The 21,408-nt window shown below is 37.0% G+C and overlaps 1 protein-coding gene across 3 annotated transcripts in view; it reads right to left on the reverse strand.

Annotated features, from left to right (window-relative positions):
* Positions 1 to 21,408, reverse strand: part of LOC110104079 (putative protease Do-like 14) — a 38,905-nt gene that overhangs the window by 16,273 nt on the left and 1,224 nt on the right. For all 3 annotated transcript variants that reach the window (XM_020833034.2, XM_028695823.1, XM_028695824.1), the window contains exons 4-5: positions 21,044 to 21,237; positions 20,750 to 20,780 (exon numbers count right to left, since the gene is read on the reverse strand). In XM_020833034.2, the coding sequence (XP_020688693.1) occupies positions 20,750 to 20,780; positions 21,044 to 21,237 (225 nt within the window). The remainder of the gene's footprint in view (positions 1 to 20,749; positions 20,781 to 21,043; positions 21,238 to 21,408) is intronic.

The raw sequence follows: 21,408 nt of genomic DNA on the forward strand, positions 1-21,408 counted from the left end.
TATCGGAGACGAAAGAAACATTCCGATTGCTCACTCAGTCACCGGCATTCTTCCAACTCCGTTTCGTAAGCTTCAACTCTCTAACCCTCTTCACATTCCCAGCATCTCTCACAATCTTATTTCGACTTCTAATCTTGTATAGGATAACAACATTTCTATAACTTTTAAACCCATGGGATTTATTTTCAAGGACATGATGACAGATCAAACTCTTCTTCAAGGGCCATGTAAAGATGGCCTATATCCTCTTACCAGTTCTTCTGCGATCATTTCTGCGCTTCCCGCTATCCGCACCTCTTCAAATATTTGGCATAATCGACTCGGTCACCCTCATCAACAGATCCTGCGTCTTATCGCCAATGCTCAACCTCAGCTCAACATATCTAGTTCCAGCCATGCTTGTGTTTCCTGTCAATCTTGTAAAGGGCACAAGTTACCTTTTGATATTTCCAATAATAGAGAACTTACTCCCTTAGCTCTTATACATTCTGATGTATGGGGTCCATCCCCTATTATTTCAAACCAGGGTAAATACTACGTAATCTTTGTTAACGATCACTCGAGGTTTACTTGGCTCTTTCCCATTCGCAATAAATTAGAAGTTACGCAAATTTTCATTGAATTTAAAAATTGTATCGAACTTCAATTATCTCATAAAATAAAAGTCATCGTACTGATGGATCAACCATCATTTTACTCAATTTCTTCGTGACCACGGTATTCATCATCAAATCTCATGCCCGTATACTCCCGAACAAAACGGCACGGCCGAACGCAAGCACCAGCATATTCTTGACACCACTCACACCCTCCACCAAGCCTCCGTTCCTCCCTAATTCTGACCTGACGCTGCTCTAACTGCTACATACCTAATAAATTGTTTGCCTTCTGCTAATATTGATGATATATCTCCTTTTCAAAAACTCTACAACAAGTTGCCGTCCTACAATCACTTAAAAACATTCGGTTGCGAATGTTTTCCCCTCACTCCAGGTCCTCTTCGATATAAACTGCAGCAAAAATCCATCTCGAGCATCTTTCTCGGCTACTCGGACAAATACAAAGGCTATAAATGTCTTAACAAAATCTCCAATACTGTCAGGATCTCACGTCATGTCACATTTCTTGAAAACTCCTTTCCTTTTAGGCTAACAACCACTCAAGCAACTCCGGCTCAATTCTCTTCTTTACCGTCCTTTCTATTGCCCAATATGCATGCTTCTCAATCTCAGTCCTGCTCTCCTCTTAATTTAGTGCCTTTGATCACCCAATCGGACACATCTCCTATCTCCCAGACCTCACCTGAACCGAGCTCCGCTCATCCTCAAGATTCTCCTCCACATTCTTCTACTGATGATGATACTAATCCCATATTATCTCTACCACCCAAACATCACATGATTACAAGATTTCAAAATGGAAAGCTGAAACCACAAAATCGTCTAAATCTTCTTCATCAGCACAATTCCAAGTCTATCCCAGTTGAACCTCATTCCTACACTGAAGCGGTCAAGACTCCTAAATGGAGGCAAGCTATGGCTTCAGAATTCTTCACCTATCAAAAACAAGGCACATGGGCACTTGTTTCTTCCCCGCCGCAAGCATCCATACTTGGCTGTAAATGGACTTTTCGAATAAAAAGAAATACGGACAGTACAGTTGCTCGATTAAAAGCATGTCTAGTTGCTCAAGGCAATCACCAAGAGCACGGCATCGATTATACGGAGACATCCAGTCCCATTGCAAAACTTCCTACCATTCGTGTTCATCTAGCTGTTGCTTCATTTCATGATTGGCCAATTCAACAATTTGATGTTGCCAACGCATTTCTTCATGGCCATCTCATCGAGACAGTGTATATGAGACAGCCTAAAGGCTTTGAAGACTCTATCAATCCCAATCATGTCTGTCATTTACACAAAACTATATATGGGCTCAAACAAGCTCCACGGCAATGATATACTACCTTCACCAACTATCTCACATCACAGTCAAGCCAACCCCTCTCTTCTCTCATACAAGAAAAATGAAGTTCAAATTTACCTATTGGTATATGTTAATGACATATTGCTTACTGGTAACAACCAAATAGCAATTTCAACTCTCATCCAGAAACTTTAGTCCAAGTTTACCATGAAAAATCTCGGTTTGGAAAATCAATTTCTGGGCATTCACATTCGGTCTACCAAAACAGGATATTTTCTATCACAGCAAGCATATGCTGAATCCATCCTTCAGCAGGCTCAATTACTCAAATGCAACACGCTAGCTAATCTGACGTGCACAAAATTTCCATATAAAATCATTCCAGATCCTTGCTTATCCGATCCTAATACATACAGACGTATAACAGGTTCGTTGCAGTACTTAACTTTGACTCGTCCTGACATAGCCTTTGCAGTTAATGTTCTCTATCAACATATGCACGATCCCGACGATCATCATACATATCTGCTGAAACGCCTTCTGCGCTATCTTCGTGGCACAATTGAATGGGGTCTACCCATCACAAAATCTGATCTTCAACTTTGTACCTTCTCCGATGCTGATTGGGCAGGTGATCTGCTTTCAAGAAAGTCTACTTCTGGCTATTGTTCATTTCTTGGCCAAACTCTCATCTCTTGGGCAGTCAAGAAACAAACTACGGTAGCAAGATCCTCTACAGAATCAGAATACCGAGCTCTAGCGGCCGCTACCGCCGATATAATATGGCTTAAACGACTTCTCACAGACTTCAACATTGATCATAGCAATCCAGTTGATCTCTTTTGCAACAATATGTCTGTCATAGCAATCGTCAACAATCCGGTGTTTCAAGCTAGAACGAAACATATTGAGATTGATGATAGGTTCATTCATGACCACATACAGCATAATCGGATTCGCTTGCTACCAATCATACAGTTGATCAAATTGCTAATATATTCACAAAAAATCTCTCCACCCCAAGATTTCAATTCCTACGACTCAAACTGACAATCACCAACAATTCATCAGTTTGTGGGGGACTATTAGAGGCATCTGTTAAAGATCATTAGTACCACATCTAAATGTAAACTAATTATGTAGCCTATCATCTATGTACACGTGTCCCTCTATACATACTAGTCTATATATAGTACATCAAGGTGTATCAGAAAGAATACATAAATAATATGAGCTAAAAACTATTTCTCTGCTAGCTGTCTTTCTCTGTTCTTTTCCCTGATTTAAGTTTCTTTACCAAATATAAGCTGTCATTGTCTGCATTTTATAAATTTTAGATCAAATAAAAAATAAGTGATCTTAAAACTTTTTATGATTTCATTGTATGTTGTTCTTTGACCATCGGAAAAGTTTCCTGGTTAACTGTATTATTTGTCTCCATTTGCCAAACAGAGGTTAATTTTCTAGGACAGTTAAGGCATCTTAATCTAGTGAAGCTGATTGGATATTGCTGTGAGGATAATCAGGAGGCACGAGATGGTGAAGGTGCGGAGTAGATGATCCATTTACGAGAGGAAATCACATATGCATTGATGACTGAGATAAATTAGGAAGTTTCATATGTTTGGCAGTTTGTTCAATCTTATTTGATTAAGTTTGTGAATCTTTAGATGAATTTTTTTATTTATTTTCACTTTACAAATATAATACAAAACTTTTACATAGATCAACGAATTACTGCTTAGCAATACTTAATCTTGTGATTTTAAACTGTATTGATCCAATGTTAATATATGCAAGGGCGTTTTTAGATGGTAATATTTGTTCACCTTCAATTTCCCCATACGAAACCTTTTTGCTGCCTATTTTAGCAATATTAGCCCTTATTTATTCTGCATTTTTTTTGATGTTGTTGTGTATCTCTCTAGCATTCCAATTCATGTATCAGACCTGGTCTTATGGTGTTAATATGTAATTTTGTAAATAATCTTTGTTTGTATGGTTTTGAGTGTTCTAATATGAAACAATACATTGATGAAAACTCAAATTATGAAATTATGTAATGTACATAATTGTTTTTTGAGATGAAGGATTTTAAATTTGGTTTTGAATTTGGTTTCAATGTCATACAAAGTTTAGATGGTTTTGACTGTTTTGATTCTCTTATTCAGTTTTTTAAGCAAGTAAATTTTTTTAAAAAATATCAGAATAATGTATTAAATATCAAATTGTCCAAAATAAATATTAGAAGAAATATCAATTTATTAAACAACCTTTTTAGTCTAATACTATGATGTTCGCGCTTCCAAATATATGTTCCATTGGTGACATTAAATACGGCTCTATGTTTTAAATTTTAAACAAGAAGCATATAATTTGTAATAAAAATAAATCTTATATTATTAAAAATTTTATCTTTTTAGTTTATATTATATTTCTAAATTTTTATGTCCTATACAGATTTCAGAAAAAAAATTTGATGCACCAAACTTTTGCTCTTTAAGCATTATGTTGATATATTTTTTTAAAAAAGATCAATCAAAACAGATTTTTATTATTATGAAAAAATATTTTATTATAAAATAATAATCTAGAATCTAAAAAAACATAACAAATTAATTTGAAGTATGATAGAAAAAGTTAAGTTAAAATTTTATAGTTTTTTTATATATAAACTTATAAAAGATTTGATAAAATTATTTAATTTTAATTCAGAAATGTTAGTTGATTATTATATTTATCTCAATATATAAAAGAATATCAAGGTAATTTGTTGTCATACAGTAGCAGTACAGCAACTCGACAGATATCTTACCCAAATAAAATGTATTGATTTTTATACAACAATTTTAAAAAGCAACTTTCTGGGCAACGACTTCACAACCTGCTTTACTGACAGCTGCAGCTGTCCCAAACAAAGCCTTAAATTAATAAAATTTATATAAAGCAATACCATGTGCAAGATAAATTATTTATGACATGATGAAACAATCACAATGGTAGAGAAAGGGAGAGTTTAACGTTCTAACTTGATTCAAAGATCTAACACATACACAAATAAGAGTAAGAGGTGCAAAAATCATAAGAGACCCCGTATTTTTTTACATGGAAAACCTTGAAAAGGGGAAAACCATGATGTCTTATCCAATTGAAATGAGTCCACTAGTATTTGTCATCAATAACAAATAGTGCCCTTCCTCGAGGGAAGATATTGATATATAATATAATAAATATACATTGTATAAAGTACATTATATGGTTGGAGTTGGATGATCCTAATGGCATGAGAGTTGCTCTTAAGAAAATGTTGGGATGTTTGTTTAGTCAGAGAAACGTAGTTAGGAAAATGTGGTCAGATGGACTGTAATCACGCTACATAGGGATCGGTGGTATCATAGTCAGGCTACATAGGGGTCGGTGGGATTATAGTCAAGCGACAGAGGGTCAGTTGGACCGTAGCCGAGCAACAGAGGTCAATAATACCATAGTCGAGCAACAGAGCTCAATAGGACCATAGTCGAGCAATGGAGGTTGGTGGAGTCATTGTTAGGGAACAGAGATTGGAAGGATTGTAGTCGGATAATGGTGGCCGAAAGGACTGAAGTTGGGCAATTATGGTTGATTGGACTGTAGTCAGACAGTGATGATCTGAGAGATCTTAGTCGGGAGATCGTGGTTTTTTTTTTTTTTTTTTTTTTGAAAGATGCAAAACCATTGCATTAACTCAAGAACTTATTACAAGCTACAGAATAATATTATCACATTTCACCTTTAACAAACTAAGATTTGTATGAAGGTAATAAAGAAGCATCAACATTCACTTTGATCCAATCAAGGGAAGAAAGGAGCCAATGATTCACCAATAGCCTACATGGCTAATTAACACCCAGTGGCCTGAACTCACTCTTCCATTAGAGAAAGAGATCGAAGCATAACTCACTGCATTAACAGCAATAACCAGCAAGCTTTGTGCATTACTGCCATGAACAAATTTGTTTCTCCTTCCAAGATAAGTAAACCGAAGAACGATACAAATTAATCAATGACAAGCAAATTCAACCAATTACAACATTCTTCAAATGAACTAAAAGTAGGAATACTAAAGCCCCACTTATTTAAGCATTTAAATACCTCAATAAGCTTCACACACTTAGTGGCCACATGTTCTTGATATTCTATCACCTTGCATCCTCTTGGACATGAAGTAACATCTTGAAGCCTTCTATATGACAGAAAATGAAAAGTTGGAATTGCATTGTGGAACATCCGCCACCAGAATACCTCAACCCTTGGGTTCAGCTTTGCCTTCTTAATCCATTTCCAGTAGAGACAATCATATTGTTCCTGTACTGAAGCTTCAAAAGCCAAAGTGGCAATCAATTTTCCAGAATTTTGATGGATAAGTTTCAGCTAATCTCCACATAACTCCAGATGTATTTGAATTTGACTTATCAACAAGACCAGTTCCTCTCCAAAGAATTTCCAAAGTTCAACATAATTCCAACTTCCATCAGCAATAAACTTGTCTACTGTAATAGCGTCGCTCCTTTGAGTCGCAACAAAAGTTGGCCACTTATTAATACATGTATCCAACAGCCAAACATCAATAGAATCTCCTACTGCAATCTTCTATTAGACCGGTCTAGATGGTCCACACAGGATCAGCCCAGGCGAATAAGAGCGGAGATATCCACCTCCTGTACGCACCGCGCAATTCACCGGATCCCATGGAGTTGTTTAGAAGGTTTTTTTAGAGAATCATAAAAGAAATTTGAATGTATGGACTGTTTAGGGATTTCTTTTTGATTTGTATGCATTAAATAGTTTGTTTTCCCAATGTTAGGGCATCTTGAATTTGGCTGAAATTTGAGATCCTTTTGGTTTCTTTGAGCTTTAGCGGCGTCTAGAGATTTGGGAGCAAGAGATCATCCTCTAGAATAGAGGATCTCTTGTATCTTGTTTGTTTTTCTTCTGTTAATTGTTTTCTTCTCCATAAAGTGATTGTTTTTTCTATTTTTTTTCCATTGAATTCGTAGAGATCTCTCATTGTTTTCTAGAAATTGATAGGATCTACTTGAAATCTTCAAGTATTTCCTATCACCTTCCATCTTACAATAGGATTCAGAAATTTAGAACCAACAGAAATGATTTTTTCGTGAAGCAGAACCCTCCTTCGATCCATCCTCACAAATCCAAGACCCATATTTAGCTTCAAGAACTTTATGCAATAGTGAATCTTTCTCCTAAATAAATTTCCAAGCTAGCTTTGACCTCCAAGGACCAACTTTGCTTGCACATGAGTGAAGCCCACAGCCTCCCTGCTTAACCGGCTCACACAAAACATTCCAATTGACATAATGAAGACCAAATCTCCCCTCCTGCTTATCCCATATAAAGCTTTTACACTTGTCAAGTTCATCCATAACACCTTCAGGAACAAAAGAATGTGTACAATTAAAAATCGGAAAGGAGAGCATTACCTATTTAATAAGAGTAAACTTCCCAGCTAGGAAAATCAATTTGCTTCCCCAAACATTCAGCTTCCTCATAAAGTGAAAATCAGATCTCACTAACCTCCTCAAAGCAATTTTGACGCCAAGATAATTGAACTCCTTAACCGGTTTAAACTCCATAATTCGGGCAATGGATTTTTTCCTCTTCTTAACATGTTTACAAAAAAGAATAGCAGATTTATTGAAATTAATCTTCTTCCCCGACCAACCACAAAAATCCAACAAAACACCATTAAACTCTTTCACAACCTTGTAATTGGCTTTAGAAAATAATAATAATATCATCTGCATAAAGCAGATGAGAGATCCTCGGACCATTTGGTTGACGACGAACACCAATTAAATCACCTTTCCGAATAAGAGCATTGGATAATAATTGCGAGCATAGAGTAAATAAAAAGGTGATAAAGAACAACCTTGTTGAAACCCAGTCCTTGCATTGATCCAATTGGAAAAACTACCATTAATCGACAAAGAAAACTAAGGATCTTCAACACATTCCATAATCAATCTGAAGAGCTTAAGTGGAAAACCAAAATACTCCAAAACTTTCCTCAAAGTGTCCCATCCCATAGAATCATACGCCTGCTCCATATCAATTTTGAAGAAAACTAAACCTTTGGACGATTTAGAAAACTTGAATTTATGAAATGCCTCTTGTACTACTAGGACATGCTCTGAAAAAGAACGACCATTCAAAAAGGCTCTTGCTCCTCAGAAATAAGTTTTGGGATAATGATTTTCAATCTATTCAAACGAATTTTGGCCACCACCTTATACAAAATCTTGCAAAGGTTAATAAGCATATAGTTGGAAGGAACCATTGGATTACTCACCTTAGGGATAAGCACAATTAAAGTATCTTTCCACATAGCATTCATTTTCCCAGAATAAAAAACTGATTTATAGCATTACATAAATCTACTTTAATGATACCCCAATAAGCTTTAATAAAAAACTAGAAAATACCATCACTGCTAGGAGCTATGAAACCACCAACTTGATTCAAAACTCCCTCAACTTCTTCCAAAGATAATTCTCCATCTAGCAAGCATCTATCACTTTCATCAAGTGAACACAAAAGGGAAGACCAACCTTCTAGGACACAATCCCTAACCCTCCATTTATCATTGAAGAACCGGAAAAAAAAAATATCTTCAATCTGATGTTGATCTTCAACAATCATCACACTATCATCTTTGATTTTAAAAATCCAATTAGAATTCCTTCTTGCATTAACAAAGGAATGAAAAAACTTGGAGTTAATGTCACCCTTTGCCATCCACTTCACCTTAGCTCGTTGCCTCCACCAAGTATTTAACCGAGCCAAAGTAGAATTCAACTCACTCACCTTCAATCTGAGAATCCAATTATCCTCCTCCAAGAGAACCTTAATCAGATTCCTTCTTCCGCAGCTCCTGAATCTCCTTCTAAAGACATTCCTTCAACTGACTATAATCTCTAAGCTTAGTTTTACTCTAGTAGTACAAGGATTTCAAGGATCTCTTCAACTTGATGTTAAGAATATTTGCATAAGTCTCCAAGCTTTGCTCACCAAAGTTGCTGACCCATGATAAGAGGCTCATACATCTTCAAATCTAATAATCCTATTAGACTTATAATCAAGATTTAAAAGATTTAAAATAACCGGACAATGATCGGATGCAACTCTAGCAAGATGTCGAACCATCATACGATATGAAGTATTGAAGGCTGCCGAATTCAAAAAACACCTATCTAATCTTTCCAAAATCCGAGCGCTACCAGCCTTGTTACACCAAATGAATTTTGGGCCAATACAACCAACCTAGGGGTGTAAGTGAGCTGAGCCGGCTCGCGAGCCGAGCTTATCAAGCTCGTGAGTCAAGCTCGAGCTTGAGCTGGCTCGGCTCATGAGCTCGCGAGCAGGCTTGAATAAATATTAATATTTTAAAAATAATTTTATTTTATTTATTAAATTTAAATATTAAAAAATAATAATAATAATAATCACCTAAATTTTATTTAAATGTTAAACATTTCATTTTTTTTTTTAAATTTATCTAAGTTTTAAAAATCCCATTTAAGTTTTAAAAATCCCTCCTAATTTTTAAAATTTTTAAAAATCCTACCTAAATTTAAAAATTACCGTCCATGGCTGACGAGCCGGCTCGAGCTCATTTACAGTGAGACGAGCTCGAGTTCAAGCTCGACCTAACTCGAGCTCGCTTTCCATGTAATGAGCCGAGCTCGATAAGGGCCTAAACTCGACTCATTTACTCCCCTAAACCAACCTCATGAAAATTATTACCAGCCAAAAAGTACTTCATCGCTTTGGATCCTTGGAAAAAGATAAACATTTTCCCTCCCCTTTTATCCTCCTTAGTAATAAACAATTAAAGTCTCCATCCACCACCGCAGGCATATCTTTTGAAGAATAGAACTCCAATTTCTCCCACAGCTCTCTCCTTTAATAAACATCCTCCACACACCTTTATTGAGAATATCTAACTCATCAATTACAAATTGATAAGTAGATTCCAAAATATAAAAGGAGGCAATATTGGACTTCCAAAGCACAAGAATACCTCTAGATAACCCATCTGACGGAACTTGATAAAAGTCCCAATCCACACCAATCAACGAATTAACTTCCATCCTATCAATGGAAGTTACTTTAGTTTCCAACAAACCCACGAAAAAAAAAAACATCATGTTCCTTAACAAATTCCTTTAGACATAGAGAAGCTTGTCTTTTTCTAGCTCCTCTACAATTCGAAAAAGCAATTGAAGACATTAATTATCATAAGGGGAAGAGCCCCCCACTTTCTCTATTACCTCCCCATCCAACTTCCTACTCCTAGGAACCAACTTAATAGGACCCAAACTTTTAAGTTCTTTAGCAAGTTTCTTCTTACCAGCAAAAGAACACCCTCCCTTGAACTTTGAACCAACCTTCAAAACACCTAAATTTCCCCCAGGAGAGCCCACACCACTACCTCCTCCATTAACAGATATACCAAGACAAGTCTCCCCACACCCATCCTCCGAGGGGTTTAACTCCCCTTCCTCACCTACTCCATTTAAAATATTAAACTTATTATCATTAGAAGGAAGGATCAAAGATTTAGAGAAGCAATTTATACCCATTCTAGAATCCGAACCTTCTTACATAGAATATGCATGATTTGAAACAACCTTAGGTGGAGACTCAACTGAAGCAACACCTCCAGAAGCCAGTTCTGAATGAACCACTTCCCTAGAAACAACACCCACAATAGAATCTTTTCCATCATCAACTGTTTTCCTTATACCAGTCCCCTTCACCACATTATTCCTTACAGCATTAATCACAGGCCTCCTCAACCCAGAATTTTTAACTTTTCTCTTCCCATAATTGACATGGATCTGTGGTCCGTAACTAGCACAAATGTTCCCAGCAACAACTCCCCCGCAATCACATAACCTTTGAAAGAGTTCACCATAAAAGGATCTCCCACATTCCCATTACCATAGCTCTCAGGTTGCTTCAAACCAACCTGAGCAGCACCCAAACTAAGCTCCGAACAACTACTTTTATAATAGCCAATCATATCACAATAAAGCAGAAATTAGAGATTCTTTCATATTCAATCCTCTGAAAGAATCTCCCCGAGCTGCCCTCCACCCAAACACCCAGGGGAAGCTTGTCATCCAGCTTAATACGGACACAAACTCCAGCAAATTTCCTCCTACCCCATTGAAACATGTTCCCGTCGATCACATAAGGCTTTCCCACTTTGGAAGCAATATTGCATATATTAATTTCATCCTAGCACTGTAACGGGAGATTAGGCCTCCTTATCCAAACCGGAGCTGATAATCCCTTTAAAGAAGTAGGAGAAACGTTGTCGACCACTTATCAATACCAATGATATATTCATTAACATACCATGGTCCATTAGAGAAGATCGAATCCATGGCTTCTGAATTATTAAATGTACATAAACACGTCCCATACCTAGCAGAGTTAGATGAAATTTACCAAACTGAGCTCATTGCCTTCTCAATTCCTAGCTAATCACATGAAATGGAACATTTTCACCAAATACTTTAATTACTAATGCATTTTGAAGCTTCTTAGCATTTTCCAATTCATTCTGCTCATGTAACTTCACCGTCATTCCATCATCCGTCAAACAAGAACCATAATCCAAATCAATAACTCTAATATTGGTTTTCTTACTCCAAGCATTCAGCAAGCCATTACCACCAGGTCCTTCAAATTGGGAACATCCGAATTCGCAACACCATGATTGCACAAATCCAAATCTCCTGACTCACAATGACGAACCGTTTCAAGATCTACAACCGAACGATCAGAACTAATAACTCTTGCACAAGACTTCAAGGAAGATGGAGCCTCCAAGTCACATTGATCGTCAATAATAATTTTTTCCCCAGACACACCAGCATCAGTCTTCGAACAAGCAGCATTGTCAGGCAAACTATTAAAATTTGACGTCGATCCTCCATCAACACCAACAAAAGAACTAGAATTCTCAACCTTATTCACAAAATTCTCCATATTAGAGGAAGGCGTAGCATCCGCATTAGAAACAACACCACCTCTCAAACCTTGGCCAAATCTGAAATATTTGTGTGACGGAGAACGTGGTTGATAGGCGAACTATTAAAATTAATGTCGAGAGATCATGTTTGGAGGGAGTATTCGTGCGACGGAGGTCAGAAAGATTATAATTTTTAGCATAAGTCAAAAGGACCATTGCTGATAGGCGATGGATGTCAACAATACCACAATCAGGCGGGGTAAGGTCGAAAAACTATATTCGACTCACAATGGAGTTTAAAAAAAAAAGGACCACAGTTGAGTAAATGTGGTCATTATAAACATAGTAGGGTGATAATGGTCAATAGGACCGTAATCAAGCGATAGTAGCGAGAGATCGTAGCCGATCAATGCTGGTTGGAGAGACCATATTCGATAGATGAAGGTCAGTGAGACCGTAGTATTACGCCGATGAGGTCAATGTGTCTGCAATAGGATGATGGTGGTTGATATGATTGTAGTTGGGTAACGATGGTCTACAGGACTATAGTCAGGGGGCGATCATAGTCAAGTATCGATGGTCTGAGGAATCATAGTCGGGCGATAATTGTCGAAGAGACCATAGTTAGGCGACAAAGATCGGATGGACTGTAATCGGGCCACAGAAGTTAGAGGGACCATAGTCGAGCAATAGAGATTGGAGGGATCGTAGTCAATCAATAGAGATTAGAGGGGCCATAGTCGGGCGATGGTGGTCCGAGGACTGTAGTCGGCAATCGACGGTGGTCTATGGACTGTAGTTGGCTGGTGAAAGGTTCAATGACAACGGTTAAGAAGTTGTCAACAAATGAAAGTTTAATGGTGGCGGTTGATGGGCAAGAGCCTAATGTTGGCAACCGGCCAGATGTATGGCGACAGTCAGGCCGAGGAGGCCTGACTACGGTAATTCATTTTTGAAAGTTCCAATGATGGGGATCAGGCAGAGGTGATAGTAACGACAGGGAGGAGGTCCGGTGGTGGCCAATAAAGGTCTAACGATGATGATCAATGACAAAAGTTTACTAGTGGTGGTGCTCGGGTGGAGCTCCGAGGTTCTTCATTCTCAAAGTTATCTTCCTTCCTAGAGTCTAAGCTCAAGCCTCCTTTTCTTTCATGTAGTGAGTGATAACTTATTTATAAATTTTTCAAATGGTATGCCCTGAAAATATGAAGCAAATCCTGAGCACTCCATCAGATCGCCTACATTGACTCCATTGATCATAAAAAATTACTTTCACATTTATATGCCTAAATGGGATGTAGACTATCTTATCCTCAACATATGGCTGCAAACGAACCAAGCCGAGCCGAGCTTAGACATGCTCATGTTCGAGCTCATTTGACCAGAGTTTAAGCTAGGTTCTAAGTTTGACGAGCTTTTTTGTTCGTTGTTCGAGTTCGCGTTCGTTAAGATATACATTGTTCGAATTCAATTCGCGTTCATGTTCAAGCTCGTTTATTAAGCTTGATGAGCCTCTAATCGAGCCATTCGTTAACTCTTATGGAGCGGTTAATGAGCCGAGCAGGACACAAAAAAAAAATTATATTAATATACTCATTAAACCAAGAAGCTCGCCATCCAACTAGACAGCAAATCCGAACAGGCCGATCCCACCCCAGCTCGCAGTTCTTAGATTGGCTCAAAGATGCTTTGCTTTTATAAAGCACAACTAGTTATCTCTAGGTGGTGTGGGACTAAATCCCTTACAAGTTTTTTTTTTTGGCTGTTGACTTGTTGACACCACGAGAGAGAGAGAGAGAGAGAGAGAGAGAGAGAGAGAGAGAGAATCAGGCGTGAATCAGGATAATAAAAAAACCTGAGTGTGGGAGGGAGGAGTTTTTTATTTTTATTTTTTGAGTGGGAATATTTGGGCCGGAGCAGTAATAGCTATATCTTAATATATTATTAATTAAATAACGGTATAATAGTTAAATAATATTAAATATATTATTACTTCAACATTAATATAAACTAGCCTAGTTATAAATGTTAAATATCTTTTTAGTTAATAGTTAAATTTTTTTTATTAAATAAGACGTAATAGAGCTTATTAATCGAGTTTTTTAACGAGCATGTTCACGAGCTATAAACGATCTTGTTCGTGAACATAAACGAGTCAAACGTCAGGGTGTTCAAGCTTGTTTATTTAGCTATCGAGTATTGTCAAAGTTGTTCAAACTTGTTCATTTACCTTATCAAACGAACATAAGCGAGCCCTTATCGAGCCGAGCCTCGAGTAGCTCGTTGAACGCTCGGTTCATTTGCAGCCCTACCTCAACACAACTTACCCTATAACCTCCCCACTCCCCCTTACTTCCTGCTTTTATTACTATCCTATTATGGAAGGTATCGTACCTCCTCATTATTTTCTTCAGCTTATTAAAGAAGAGTTAATCATCTTTAATAAGCTCTTGTAAGCATACAAGGAGAATATAGATTAATGTACTTTCTGCTTAAGATTGTTATTCTATTATTTTCCTACTCGTTATTGTTTTGTATTTTTGTTTGCTACACCATTCTAGTAACAGAGCTGATTACCTAGGACAATGACAGAGGAAAATTCATGACGAGCTATCAATTATGATCAAAACTCAGACGCCTTATCGGAAGTTCTAGCTAGCATCACTCAGGAACTAGAGGAATTTACAGCAAAATTCTTTTGTTTCTCAACTGAGCAAACTATATTACAAGATATGAAAGATGAGCCACTTCAAAAATAATTGATCCAACATAGTTTGAGTTCATGTGCAGTGCTAGTATTGATTGTTCCAAAAAAGGATGAAAAGTGGTGCATGAGCATTGATAGTAGGGCCATTAACAAGATTACCATCAAATCCCATTTCCGAGTCCCCATGATCTCCAACTTGCTTGACAAATTCGTGGGAGTTGTCATTTTCTCAAAACTTGATTTGCAGAGTAGCTACCACTAGATTCATATTCAACTCCCAAATGAGTGGAAGATAGCATTCAAGACTCGTAAGAGCTTGTATGAGTGAAAGGTGATGTCATCTGGATTATGTAATACCCCTTATACATTTTTAAAACTTATTAATGATGTGCTCAAGCCTTTTCTTGATGGGTTTTATATTTCTTACTTTGATGATATTCTAGCCTTTAGCTCTTCCTTTGACGATCACATTCACCACCTAACTAAAATTTCCAAGACTCTAATGTGCCTTAGAAGTAAGAACAACAAAGAAACTAAGTAAAAAAACTACAGGAATACGAGTAAGTTAATCTACTAATCGAGAGGTAGATCGACTCTCCCACAAACCCTAAACACAGCTAAAAAACTCTCAAAGAAAATCTACAACATAAATAAATTGCATAGTAACAAAATAACAACATAATTAGGTCTAAATAGCTCCTCCTAACCCCCCCCCCCCAATTAGCATACTTTTCTTAAATAATTCTCTCTCACATTTAAATTCTAATTGAAACTCTTTCCATAAATAATTCCCTCCCAATTTTAATTAAAACCTTCCTAAATATCTCTCCATGGATTTCTTCTTTTTTCATAATTAATTATAAGTTTCATGGGCCCCATAAAGAGGGGTCGAAATCCCTCCTGGATTTTTCCCAGGTTCTACCCAACCTTAGATGGTTTGGTCACATAAAATGACAGTCTTCCAATAAGCCAGTTAGGAAGGTAAATGTATTAGATTTGATTTATGTTAAGAACGGTAGAGGTAGTCCTAAAAAGGCTTGGTTAGAAAATATTAGAAATGATCTTTCTTTATTAGATTTAAATGAGAATTTAACTTTTAACATGGCACAATGGAGAAAAAAGATTCATGTAGTTGACCCCACACAGTGGGATAAAGGCTCTGTTTAAAATTGCGCAATAAGAGGCGCGCCGTCTCTGCGCAATTTTGTCCAAAAGCGCCTCGAGGCGCACGCAATTTGGACACTGATTGAGGCGTATGCCTCACCCTGTGTGAGCGCGCCTCAATTGCGCAATTGCGCAATTATGGGTGAGGCGTATGCCTCATCCAAATGGTCTTACCTACTTAAAATCAACCATTAAAAAAGCGGACGAGGCGTCCGCATTGAGTCGTGTATTCACGTATAGGATTAGGGCTTCCTGTGAGAATTGAAAGGCGAACTAGAGGCGAAGCCGTGAGGGAAATAGACGAAGCTGTGAGGGAAGGAGACGAAGCCGTGAGTGTAGGAGACGAAGTCGGAAGGAGACGACGCAGGGAAAGAAACGAAGCCGAAGTTGTGAGTGCAGGAAACGTTCAGGCATCGGTTAGGTTGGAAGAGCAGGTACGCGATGTTGTGGCTTTGCCTTTGACGTGCAGTAACAAAAGCTTGAATAACTCCTGATTCGACTTTCTTTTATTCGTCCGCTCAGTACAAGCTCGGTACCGCTCAATACATGCTCGGTACCGCATATTAAATATGATGATGACATGACATTCATAGATACAATTGGAGAAGATTCTCTTGAAGACCCATTTAGTGATGGGATATGATTGCATTTTATATATTTTTTGTACTTTGGGAGTTTTGTTAAACTAATATTTTGTGATTTTGTACTTTGGGACATGATTTTATTGCATCTACATTCTTATTTTCCACTACTGCTATTATTTTCCTGCTTAAACCCTTAATTTTTCATTTACGCAATTCTGTGTCCGTGAGGCTTACGCCTCAGACCGCCTCGAGGCTTACGCCTCGCCTCACGGACGAAAACTGCCTCGAGGCTTATTTACGCAATTTTAAACCTTGGATAAAGGCTTGATGTTGTTGTTGTTGTTGTGCCATTTATTTCTTGAGTTTCGTCCTTTCTCAAGAAGGTATTCAAATAGACCCTTGCGAAGTCTTGGCCATTAAAGATTGGCCCATTTCGCAGTCACTTTGACGTTCGTAGCTTTCACAGTTTAGCAAACTTCTATCAATAATTCATTCAAGGATTTAGTGTCATCATGGCTCCCATAACAAAATGCTTTAAATTCTGCTCCTTCATGTGATCTTCAGCTCAACAATGTAGCTTCAACACAATTAAATTGGCTATAGTTCTCAAATATTAGCCCCACCAAATTTTGATAAACCTTTCAATGTTGACAGCTCCGCTTCATCTATAGGTAGAGGAGTTGAATTGTCTCAAGATGATAAGCTGATTGAGGTTTTAAGTGAGAAACCTAATCCTCCTTGACAAAAATGATCGATGTATGAGCAAGAGTTGTATGTCATTGTTCGGACGCTAAAATAGTGGGAACATTACCTTCTACATCAACATTTTCATACTTTGCAGTGATTATTAAGCACTTCAATATCTCAAAAACCAGAAAATCATCATCCAAATGAACACTAGGTGGGTAGTCTTTTTGTAGAAATTTAACTTTGTGCTAAATCACAAAGCAGGAAAGTTAAGTTGTGCTGCTTATGCTCTAAGCCGGCGAGTTGCTTTGCTCACTCAACTATAAACTGAGGTGACTAGATTGCAAGAAATGAACGAATTTATTAGCTACAATGCAAATTTTTCGAAACTATGGGATCGCTACAGAGGTGGTTGTCCATTTGCTGACTTCAATCTAAGAGAGTTTCTTGTTCAAAGGCAATTGTTTATGTATTCCCGAATCATCTTGGGGACAATACTTAATCAAAAAAGTTTATTAAGGAGTTCCAATTGTTCATGCAAGTCAAGACAAACTTTTCTCAGCTTTAATACCATTTTTATTGGCCACATATATGTAGAGATGTCTCGCATCTTCAAACAATGCTCAGTTTGTCAAACATATAAGGGTAGTGCATAAAATTTTGGCTTTTACTTGCCTTACCAATATCAAACTCAATTTGGGAGAATTTAAGCATTGACTTTGTGTTGGGCCTTTCACAAACCAAACAAGGCTCGGATTCTATCATGGTGGTAGTCGACATGTTCTCTAAAATGGCTCACTTCGTTCTATGTAAGAAAACGTTTAATGTAGTTAACATTTTCCGTCTCTTTTTCAAAGAAATTATTAGCCCTGACGAGTTGCCTTGTAGCATTACCTCCAATAGGGACATCAAGTTTATCAGCCAATTTTAGAGATAACTTTGGAAACGTCTACAGACATATTTGAAACTCAGCTCTTCCTATCAACCTCAAACCGATGGCCAAATTGAAGTCGCTAATTTAACACTTCGTAAAATACTCCACTGCCTAGTACAGCAGTATCCCAAATAGTGGGAAGAGTTTCTTGTACAAGCAAAATTTGCATTCAATTTTATGCTCAATATGTCTACAAGTTAGTGCCCATTTAGCTAGGGTCGTCAATTTATGACATGACCCAAAAACCCAACCCAAACTCGATCCGAAAAATCCTATTTCTAGTTGACCCGTTTAACAAACGGGTCGGATTTTAATTCTGACTTTCGACCAATATGAAAAAGTGGTTTGGGTCTGGGTTAACCCGCTAACCCGAAAATGACCCGTAAATGGCCAACATGCACTTCCCACTAATGCTTCATGCAATACGGCTGGGAGCTGGCAGACCCGCGCCCGTACAACGTGCCAAGCTCTCCCTCGCATAGTGAGTTCAGCTAGCACCGCACGACGTGCCATCGTGCCCACACTAAGCGTGACTAGCTTGTGCCATCATCACTACCCACACCATGTCCAACCCTCTGCACAAACTGGGTCCCACCCGCACCGTGGCCCATGCCCCGGACGTCTCGCCTCACCCCTGTGCCTAGTGGCTTGCTCTGCACCTCTGCGCTCGGGCTCGACCCGCACTCATGTCAGGTCAACCGTGTAGGGTCGGTTCGACCCAGGTTTGGGGAGGATTGGGTTCATGTTCAGATTTCTAACCCATTTGTGCGACCGGGTTGAATTCATGTTGAATCAATCAAGGCCGATTAATTTCGGGTTGGATCCAAACTTGACTTTGTTGACACCCCTATATTAGCATTGTGTATAATAAAATGCCAAACCATATCCTAGATCTTGCAGTTCTCCTTAAATGTCCAACATAATAATTGCTCAGTCCACCAATCAATTCTCGAGCATTCTAAATAAAGTCATGACTATGCTAGCTGAAACTAACTCCAAGTATAAGCAGCTAGCTAATTCCCATCATCAACATAATTTTTTTCAATTAGGAGATCTCATCACGATGTGCTTACATAAAGAATGGTTCCCACTTGGCATCTATTCCAAACACAGCCTCAAAAAGATTGGTCCTATTCATGTTGCGTGCAAAATTAACAACACCTACATCATCAATCTTCCTAATGATATTCAAACCTTCTCAACATTTAATGTGTTTGATATCTATCAATACCATCCACCTGACATCTCTACCACTACAATTGCATCTGAGACAAGCTCTGCTGAAGTAGGGGAGGCCTGATTTGAACTATCTTATCCTTTGCAAAACCTACCCTATGATTTTCGCCCTACTCCCCTTACTTATTGCTTTTATTCCTTTTATGTTATGACAAGTACAGTGCCTTTCTTTTCTTCATATTATTAAAGTAGAGTTAGTTATCTTTAATATATAAACTCTTGTAAGCACACAAGGAAGACATACAATCTGCTTAAGTTTTTGTTCTATTGCTTTCCTGCTTACTACTATTCTGTTTTTTCAATTGCTACACCAAATGGTGTTGGAATCAAGCGATCTTAGGCTCGTTGGGTTAATCTTGTCGAGCAGATCGATTCACCTATAAGCATGTCATGTTTTGGAGATCATTTTATCATCTCATTAATGTTTAGAAGCTTCTAAATATGCTTCAATCTTTTCATTTGGGCTTATTTTGGCTTAAGATTGAGTTGATTTTGATATCATTGGGTTTGTCTCATCGAGACTTCAATTTGATTATAAGTTTGTTGAGATTGGAGTTCATATGGTACATAATTGAATTTTGAATATCATAGCTTGTAGAATCCGAAAATATATATCATAGCTTTTTAAATAATTTGTAATATAAAATTAATAATTTTAGAAAAATTATGAGGTGCGATCGTTCCGTAGACATTAACTTGAACCTCCTTATGAAAATATAAACTAAGTAAAATATCCTTAATTATAATTTCAATAATCCATGAAATAAGGATATTGATCAAAGCAAAAAATGTCAAAATTTTGCTCCATAACTTTCACAAATGCTAAAAACTTATTGTGGGGGATCTTTTAGGATTTGCAAATGCCAAAATTGATTATGGACGGTTGAAAAAATGGTCCTAGTAACTTCAAAAAATGTCCAAATCATACCATCTAGGTAGAAAACACTTTGACTGAGACTTGACAGCCAAACTAGCCGGCCATTGGAATGTTGTCGAGCCACTCGTGAGCATAAGCGCACAAAGAGGTGTGTGTGCAAGTCTTATTTTTTTTTAAACAGGAGCCAAATTTTTGTAAGAAAATCAAAAAGATAAAAGAGAAGTAAGATGGGTATAATAAAAAGAATACATAATTTTGTAGGAAAATCATTTGAAGAGATTATATTAGACTCCCTATATATCCAAGGAAAATCAACCGGACTAGCAAATTCACTAAAACAAATATAAAAAGCAACAAGAAACTGTGGGGAAAGACTTCATATGTTATCTAATATCTATCTTTTATGGAGAAAAAAAGATACAAGAGATAGTATTATAAAAAAATATCAGTTAACAACATAACATAGAAAGATAAAAGATTTAGGAATAAATAAAAAATAAGAATAAACTAACAGAAACCAAAAAAAATTAAAAAAAAAAAAAAGAACAATAAAGAAAACACAAAATTATCTAAAAAACTTTAGTAACTTTACCTCTTCATCTACTTCATTTTGACTTGAAGTTCTGCATATGATTAAGACATTATCAATTAAAAAAGCACAAAAAAATCATCAATCATCAGTTTATCAATCAGCTATAAAAGTGGAAATTTTATTTGAGATTTTAGGGAATAAGCAGCATATGGTAAACTATGTGACCACTATACCAATTAGCAATCATTGATCAAATCAATACACATATAGAAGTTGAATGTATAGACAAGATTTCTCATTTTTCTAAACAATATTCATCACAAATTTGAATAATTCTTCATTCTTCAATATTACCTTGGGTAAGCCTTTTCTCTTATTAGACGGTGAATAGAAATCAATTCTCTTGCTTTGTAATTTCCCAAAGATCCAAACATTGTTGTCGGTAAGGGAATTTCTGACTGTATTTTCAAAAGAGCAAGCTCATGATCCTCATTAACCTCGAGAATAGTTCCTGAAAATTTTCTTCTATCATGTAGACTGACATTAATCTGTTTTTTTATATAAAAATAAACAATATTGAGCATTCAATGTTAATAATATAATGAGCAATATGTAGAATGAAAGATAGGGAATCAAGCATCTTTAAATACTAAGATATAATGTCTAATTCATTGAAAACTAAATATTGTTATGCAGTGTAAAGTTTTAGATTGAACATT

Source organism: Dendrobium catenatum, unplaced genomic scaffold, assembly GCF_001605985.2.
Source record: "Dendrobium catenatum unplaced genomic scaffold, ASM160598v2 fragScaff_scaffold_692, whole genome shotgun sequence".
In the NCBI taxonomy this organism is placed as follows: domain Eukaryota; kingdom Viridiplantae; phylum Streptophyta; class Magnoliopsida; order Asparagales; family Orchidaceae; genus Dendrobium; species Dendrobium catenatum.